Raw genomic sequence first — 8,165 nt, forward strand, 5'->3', positions numbered from 1 at the left:
ATTTGATGCGATGCTGTCAGGATGCCAAACTGCTGTGACCCACTTATAACGGGCGTGTGGTCAATGTTGACACATGCAGTCCATGGCACCGCGTCTTCTGAAAGTATTTTCATTTGAGATTTCTGAGGGAAGTGGGCATGCAGGCCGACATTTGTGTCACTGTTTCCTTAGGTGGACTACAAAGCTGACGAGTGGCTCATGAAGAACATGGACCCCCTGAACGACAACGTGGCCACGCTGCTGCACCAGTCAACGGACAAGTTTGTGGCTGAGCTCTGGAAAGACGGTGAGCGTGTGGAGCTCAGGAGCTGTTCGCTGTTGCTGTACAACGGTACCTGCTGAGTTTATCCATATCAGTCAGAAGGATGTTACCCGCCAAAGCTGCTCAGACCTCAGTGAACCTCTCATTTAGAACACTTCCTTTGTGCTTGCCAGCAAAAACACAAGCGAGGAAAACCACAGACCAGCACTAGCTGTAAATGATGATACTGTATGCAAGTACTGTACTACAGCTGTGGGTGAACTGACGTCTAGGGCTCAGTCCTCTTTTAACAGCTAATCAATGCTTGTAAACGTTTCCGTGTTGGTGTGAGAACATGCTGTGTGTGTTTGTGTGTCTACCTTTTCTCTCTCTCTCACTGTCCTGGCTTCCTTCCCTGTTGCTGTAGACATTCAGATGTTTCAGAGAGCCTCTTTCTATGACAATGTGTCAGGGCTTCATGAAGCTCCAGGTGAATGATGGCAGCATTTAACCTTTGAGCACCACTGGCTTCTTCTCATCCTCTGCACTGTAGATCCCATTGGCTCCCTGTCCTGTAATGGCTGCACTGTGCACCCATCTGGCTTTGCACGGCTGGATTCCGATCACATTTAAATCCTCTAATGCTAAAAACTAGAGCTCTTCCATCGATGCTAGCGGCCTACTGCTACTGTGACTATTCCAAGCTATTGCTTGACATTTCATTTTGTAATCATGCAACAAACTGGTACAAAAAGCTGCACATCTGAGACGAGACCCTGGTCAGACACAGGTACATTGTCACTGGCTACAAGGGGTAAAAAGTGCAGGAACCCTCTGTTCGCTCAGTAGATGTTGCAAAGCTGCAGGTATTAGCAGTCCCCTGACTCAGCTGCATATAAAAATATCCCAGATGATTTTAGAACATATTTTGTAGGTCAGACCCGGAGCGTGTCAGAGCCGAGAGTAGATGGAGCAAATAAATTTTAAGACAATCCCTGGATCTAGATTTGATTTAAGTTTCTGCTTAGTGCTGGCATTTTTATATATGAGAACATGCATACCAGAGAGATGAAGAAGTGCGCGTGTAAACTCGGTACTGTAGAGTAGCTGGACTACCATCCAGCTGTACACTTAGCAGGGAAAATCTGTAAAGGCATTAAAGCAAAATAATTCTTTTGCTTGTTAGACTACAAAAACGCGGGCCTTTAAAAAGTGTTTTATTTATTGGTGCTGTGTGAGTTTTACATCAGTGAATGTTGAAGTTTAGTTTAAGTCTGCTAATTGATGTTGTTTAATAGAGTTACTATTTGTGATTGAGATTTCATCCAGTGGTTGATAAACACCTCGATGCCCTCCCTGTCCTCACATAATTATAATGTATACAGTACATGTGTCATTTAGGTTTTCGGCAAAGTGTAACATGCTTATTGCAGCACGCCAGTCTGTTCTAATGTACGTTACACACTGAAGAGTTAGTTTTTGTGCCCTGGCTGTTAAAGAAAAGTACGTAATGCTGCTTGGCGGACTTCAATCAGCTGGATCCCACGTTAAAGCTCAGTTCAGCAGCGACTGGCTGACAGAAACCAGCTGTGTTTGCAGAGGGCTGGTCACAGCTGGGGCAACACCACTGTCTGTCTTCATGCTTTGTCACAGAAAGAGAAAAGAGCAAACACACGATGTAAACTCCAATAAAATCCTCAGACTCAGGAAAGTCACTTTATTCAGCATTGCTACGTTCATTCAGCTCTTTTCATTGATAATCTCCACATGCGAGCAGCATCAGTGACCCGCGTATCTCTCCACTAATCTGTCTCGTTTCATTTTTCATCATCAGTCGACCGGATCGTGGGTCTGGACCAGGTCACGGGCATGAACGAGACGGCGTTCGGTGCTGCCTATAAGACCAAGAAGGGCATGTTCCGCACGGTGGGCCAGCTGTACAAGGAGCAGCTGTCTAAGCTGATGGCCACACTGAGGAACACCAACCCCAACTTTGTTCGCTGCATCATCCCCAACCACGAAAAGAGGGTGAGTCGTCTCAACATGGTCATTGATACCCTGAGCACCAGCTGGGCTGAGAACTGCCTCACTAAACTAGTTGACCAGGTTTGATGAGCCGCACTCGCACCACGTAGTGGCCACACATGATACTTAATATCCAGCTTGAGGGTGTTTTTGGAGAAGACTTCTGTTTGATTCTCCTCCTCTTCTTCCTTCTTGTTTCTCCTCCCTCCTCCCCCAGGCTGGTAAACTAGACCCCCACCTGGTTCTGGACCAGCTGAGGTGTAATGGTGTCCTGGAGGGGATCCGTATCTGCAGACAGGGCTTCCCCAACCGTGATACTTAATATCCAGCTTGAGGGTGTTTTTGGAGAAGACTTCTGTTTGATTCTCCTCCTCTTCTTCCTTCTTGTTTCTCCTCCCTCCTCCCCCAGGCTGGTAAACTAGACCCCCACCTGGTTCTGGACCAGCTGAGGTGTAATGGTGTCCTGGAGGGGATCCGTATCTGCAGACAGGGCTTCCCCAACCGCATCGTCTTCCAGGAGTTCAGACAGAGGTAACGTTCCGCCTCTCACTTACTCATCTGTCATGTAATGTTTCAAAAATCTCCATCATACAGTGAAGCATTCATATAAAACGGCACGATACAAAATTATTTTATTGTCATAAACGGGTACACATAGGGATTAGGGTTCAGGGGACCTCTGGAGCTCGCCTGGTGGAATTCAAAAACTATTTAATGAAAGGGAAGGGGGATACAATTTAAGGGGTCAGTTAAATTTAAAAATTCATGCTATACGTACAACCAAAAAAAGATTTTGTATTTCCATAAGTGGGGTAAAACTATGGAATAATTTAAGTGTGGACATAAAAAATAGTAATAGAAGTAATAGAAGAGTTTAAACATAAATATAAAGGTATGTGTCAATCAAGATATATGCAAGAACAGGGAAGATAATTATTTAAGAATGTAATTATGTAAGAATGTTAACATTCTTGTAATAATTCTTTAGTATATTACTTGTGTGGTGTAGAAGATAATTATTTATGTAGAGATACTGCTTGCAAACCAATGATGGTAAGATGATGTCATGGGGTAGGACTGGATAAGTCTGACTTCTTCCTACTCCATTCAAGTATGTACTAGGTATAAGCACATTGATATTGGATTAGCATTTGTTGGATATGTGTAAAATTGTGTGTTGACATGTCAACTGTCTTTACATGCTTGAAAGAATCAATCAAATTAAATCAAATCAAATCAAATCAAAATATCCTAGCAAAAAAATAAGACACAGATGAAATGTGTCCACAAAGAGACACTAAACATCTGCAAGGAGATGTAGATGTAGAACAATTTCACAGACATGGAAAATAATCATAAAGACAAACAAAATGCGTCTTTCAGGCTGTGCCCAGGGACCCTTCGTTTTTACAGCAATGGCTCTAAAAGTGTTTTCACTTTGCTGCTTTCATCTGACTTTCCTTCCTCTTTGTGAAGCTTGATCTGTGTGGCCTTCATGTGTCATAGTGAAGTGTGGCACTGCAGTGGAACGCTGTGCTGGTGACTGTCCTCTCTGCTTTGTGTCCAGGTATGAGATCCTCACTCCTAACGCCATTCCCAAGGGCTTCATGGACGGAAAGCAGGCCTGTGAGAGAATGGTGAGGACCCGGCCTCAGTTTAGAGCAAATGGAAATGGTTTAGCAGATGCCTCCACGCAAGGTGTATAGTTACCAGGGGAGGACTCGCTCACATTTGTACTAGTCCTCTTCACTGGGTTCAGCTTGGTGAAGCTGAATAATCAGATAACATTAAAACAGTGAAATCTCTGCAGTGAACACAGAGAGCAATTTACGGTCGACCGCCCACATTAACCCTGTAACTGGCTCATTCCTTGATATCTGATCGAAAGGAGCGCTGTTGCATCCTCATCCGGTGTTAGATTATCCTGCTGTTTCATATGACGTGCTGCTGCGTTTTCCTAGTGTGTTCCTGCTGTTTTTTTGGCCTAAGTCTCTGGATCGTTGAAGCGCTAACGCCAGATGACGGAGACAGAGCGGCACTGAATGTAGAACAGAAACTAACCAAGCAACTAATACTTTGGCTAGTGGAGGAAGTGGTTTTACTGATCAGGAGCAGTAGAACGTTAAGTTACTTCAAGACCATTCATCCTGTCTTTCACATCATCGTTTACTTTTATTCATTAATGAAAAATGTAAAAAAGATTTAATCATCATTTTTATTATCAAATGTTACTTTTTATTGTCTCTTTTTTTTCCTTAAAAATAGTTTAACAGTTTTTCCACGGTTTTCAGATGACACAGGATCCTCATTTGAAACAAAGGCCTTCATTTATTAAGATTTTCTCATTGTTGTAATAGGAAGACAACTGCATGAAGCATAGAACGACAAGACAAGAACATGGCATCACGTTATTAACACAGGGATATAGGCTCTGCAAATGATTTCCCCATTACACAATGTGTTTCCTTTTAATTCACACCTGTAGCCAAACACGGCCCATGTCGTTCCTCTTCTGTGACAGATTCAAGCCCTGGAGCTGGACGGCAACCTGTTCCGTATCGGCCAGAGTAAGATCTTCTTCAGGGCCGGAGTCTTGGCTCACCTGGAGGAAGAGAGGGACCTGAAGATCACAGATATCATCATTTACTTCCAGGCTGTGTGCCGAGGATATTTGGCACGCAAGTGAGTGTAACTCTCCCCTCGCTGCCTGCATTTGAGCCTCGGCCCCTCAGAGCCGTTTCTTCATACTTGGAGGTAGATTTTTACGGTTTCTCGTTCAGCCTTTGTTCTGTTCCTCTCTTGTCAAAATGCTTCAGGGCCTTTGCTAAGAAGCAGCAGCAGCTCAGTGCTCTGAAAGTTCTCCAGAGAAACTGCGCTGCCTACTTGAAGCTGCGTCACTGGCAGTGGTGGAGACTCTTCACCAAGGTGTGTGTCACTAAGCCCAACCTGTAACTGGTGGTATCTACAAGTAGGGACCATCTAATTAAACTCTTCTGTGCCTGCAGGTGAAGCCTCTGCTGCAGGTGACCAGACAGGAGGAGGAGATGCAGGCTAAAGACGAGGAGCTGGTCAAGGTGAAGGAGAAGCAGACCAAGGTGGAGGGAGAGCTGATGGAGATGGAGAGGAAACACCAACAGGTCAGCTGCAGCATTGGATCATATTCTCATGGATTGTTTTGAATTTTTTTAGAGGTGTAATTGGAAGTTGTATTGTCCTTTCTGTGCAGTTAATGGAGGAGAAGAACATCCTGGCAGAGCAGCTGCAGGCGGAGACGGAGCTGTTTGCAGAGGCAGAGGAGATGAGGGCTCGTCTGGCTTCCAAAAAGCAAGAGCTGGAGGAGATCCTTCATGACCTGGAGTCCAGGCTGGAGGAAGAAGAAGAGAGGACGCAGAGCCTGCAGAACGAGAAGAAGAAGATGCAGTCCCATGTCCAGGTGTGTGGTTACTCATACAACATCTCAGTACTGGTTACTGAAGAACTATTTGTGCACTGCTGAAAATAGGTTAGTTTCAAATGACAAAAATCTGCTTATTGTGTTTACTGCTATGATTAAATGCTTGTGTGTATAGGACCTGGAAGAACAGCTGGATGAGGAGGAGGCTGCTAGGCAGAAGCTGCAGCTGGAGAAAGTGTCAGCTGAGGCCAAAATGAAGAAGTATGAAGAGGACATTCTGCTGCTAGAGGATCAGAACTCCAAGTTCCTCAAGGTAAGAGAGAAGAGGCGGTCTGAAGGCCGTCACTGAAGCGAAGGGGCTTGAATGTAAAGCAGCCCTGTGTAGAACTGTGAAGGCTGGTTTTTAAAGAAGAGCTGGGGGTCTCAGCCCCACAGTAAGATGCAGAGGATTAAAATGTGTTGGTCCAGAGGTGAGAGGCTCAGTGGGTCCTAACCTGCCTGTGTTTCACTCCCTCCTTTAGGAAAAGAAGTTGCTGGAGGACCGAATTAATGAGATGACTTCCATGTTAACTGAAGAGGAAGAAAAGGCCAAGAACCTGGGCAAGGTCAAGAACAAGCAGGAGATGATGATGGTCGACCTGGAGGGTAAAGGAAGAAACTGACAAGTGGATCAATTACCTGCAGAATTTTTAGAATGAATCTACGACTAGATGTTCTCTGGTGTTTTATTAAACCACTCTGTCTTCTGTTTTCTAATTCAGAGAGACTGAAGAAGGAGGAGAAGACCCGCCAGGAGCTGGAGAAGGCTAAGAGGAAGCTGGATGGGGAAATGTCTGACTTCCAGGACCAGATAGTCGAGCTGCAGGCACAGACAGAGGAGATGAAGGTTCAGCTGACCAAGAAGGAAGAGGAGCAGCAGATGATACAGGCTAGGTAGGAAACACGGGGACGAAACTCCTCAGTACCGGCGAAATCACTTCACCAGTAAAGTATTACATAACTCAGTTTGAGCTAAATATGGGTTTCCATTTTGAGTCACTGAGATTCTGCTTCATGGTGTGAGTCAGTTTGAGACAGGTGCCACATAGCTGTTCAGAGTGGTCATCACACTTAATGCTGCAGGAAACATTCAGCTGCAGTTTTATTAGACTGACTCCAGCGTCCAGCGGTGACATGACCTCATGAGCATCAACTTATTGTTGTGCTGTGTGATGTGCTGCCTGTATTTGTTCAGATTCTCACTGCGTTGGAATGTGGGCCGCCTGGTACTGATGTGCTTTTATGGATGTAGGACCATAAGTGGAATTTACAGCATCCATCTCCCTTAAGTCAAAGACGACTGTAGACCGTAGTGTCTGCTGCCACCTGGTGGAGTCATTACATGTCAGCAGCGGTGGAAGAAGTACTCAGATTCCTTTGTTGAGTAAAATCTTTAAAAAGTCCTGCATTCAAAAAGTTACAAAAATATTCACATCTAAATATACTTGAAGTACTGAAAGACATTTCCCTGTCCAGCTTCCTCTTAGCCTTTCCCGGAATTTAATAACTAGGCTAAAATATAAAGAACTTTACTGCTGGGAGTCTTATGCATTTTCCACCCAGGATCAACAAGCTCTTACTTTGTTTTGTTTCATTAATCTAAGTAACTGAGGTTATCAAAATAAATGCATTGGAGTAAAATGTACAATATATTAGTGCTGCACAGTCAATTAAAATACTTGATCACGATTGTCCATAATTAACTGGCGATTAATCCCACATTCACATTTTTATCAGTTCTAAACAGTAGTGAAAGGTAACTACGTACACTTACTTAAGTACTTTAAGTACAATTTTGTGTCTGTACTCGAGTGCTTTCATTTTCTGTTTCTTCATCGACTTCACTACATTTTAGAGGCAAATATTGTACTTTTTTACTCCACTACAATAACGTTTTAACTTTAGTTACTAGTCATTGTTTTGGTGCTAATACTTTTGCACTTGGGTAACATTTCAAATGCAGGACTTTTACGCTGTTGTATTGCTACTTTTACTAAAGTAAGAGCTCTGAGTACTTCTTCCACCACTGGTTCTAAGTAACTGATTACTGAGATGTCCAGTGGTCTCCGGTGCGCTGGCCGTGTTTGTGTCCCAGCACCTCTTCCTCTTTAGCTTCTCGTCTTCACACTGGTTGTGTATCTTGGTCACAGCGGTGGCTTTGAGAGCAGTTCATACGTTGCAGTCTTTGGATGTGATGTGAATCATTTCAAGTGTTACTCGGCCTGCGAGCTGTAGCTGCCCGTTTAGCTGTCGCTGTTGACAGTTTGTTGCTTGTAGAGTTGTCTAGGCGTCTCCGCTGCAAACTATCCAGCATGGTCTGCCTTTGGCAAGGAGGAGGAGGGCTCTGTGCATCGGCTGTGTGCTCGGCCAGCAAGTGGTATTTGAGACTTGATGTACTCTGGTGGTAACTCATTTCACATCGACGGTAAATAACTTTGGTCTTGTCGAGAGAGCCGTCTGGCAGGA

The 8,165-nt window shown here is 44.3% G+C and overlaps 1 protein-coding gene across 1 annotated transcript in view; it reads left to right on the top strand.

Moving 5' to 3' along the window:
* Window positions 1-8,165, top strand: part of LOC109974654 (myosin-10-like) — a 56,439-nt gene that overhangs the window by 37,929 nt on the left and 10,345 nt on the right. The window contains exons 16-27 of the mRNA XM_020624972.1: window positions 172-286; window positions 669-731; window positions 2,076-2,269; window positions 2,676-2,797; window positions 3,834-3,903; window positions 4,788-4,948; window positions 5,083-5,191; window positions 5,272-5,403; window positions 5,493-5,699; window positions 5,836-5,973; window positions 6,182-6,305; window positions 6,422-6,593. Coding sequence (XP_020480628.1) covers window positions 172-286; window positions 669-731; window positions 2,076-2,269; window positions 2,676-2,797; window positions 3,834-3,903; window positions 4,788-4,948; window positions 5,083-5,191; window positions 5,272-5,403; window positions 5,493-5,699; window positions 5,836-5,973; window positions 6,182-6,305; window positions 6,422-6,593 — 1,607 coding nt within the window. The remainder of the gene's footprint in view (window positions 1-171; window positions 287-668; window positions 732-2,075; window positions 2,270-2,675; window positions 2,798-3,833; window positions 3,904-4,787; window positions 4,949-5,082; window positions 5,192-5,271; window positions 5,404-5,492; window positions 5,700-5,835; window positions 5,974-6,181; window positions 6,306-6,421; window positions 6,594-8,165) is intronic.

Source organism: Monopterus albus, unplaced genomic scaffold (genome assembly GCF_001952655.1).
Source record: "Monopterus albus unplaced genomic scaffold, M_albus_1.0 scaffold342.1, whole genome shotgun sequence".
Lineage (NCBI taxonomy): Eukaryota > Metazoa > Chordata > Actinopteri > Synbranchiformes > Synbranchidae > Monopterus > Monopterus albus.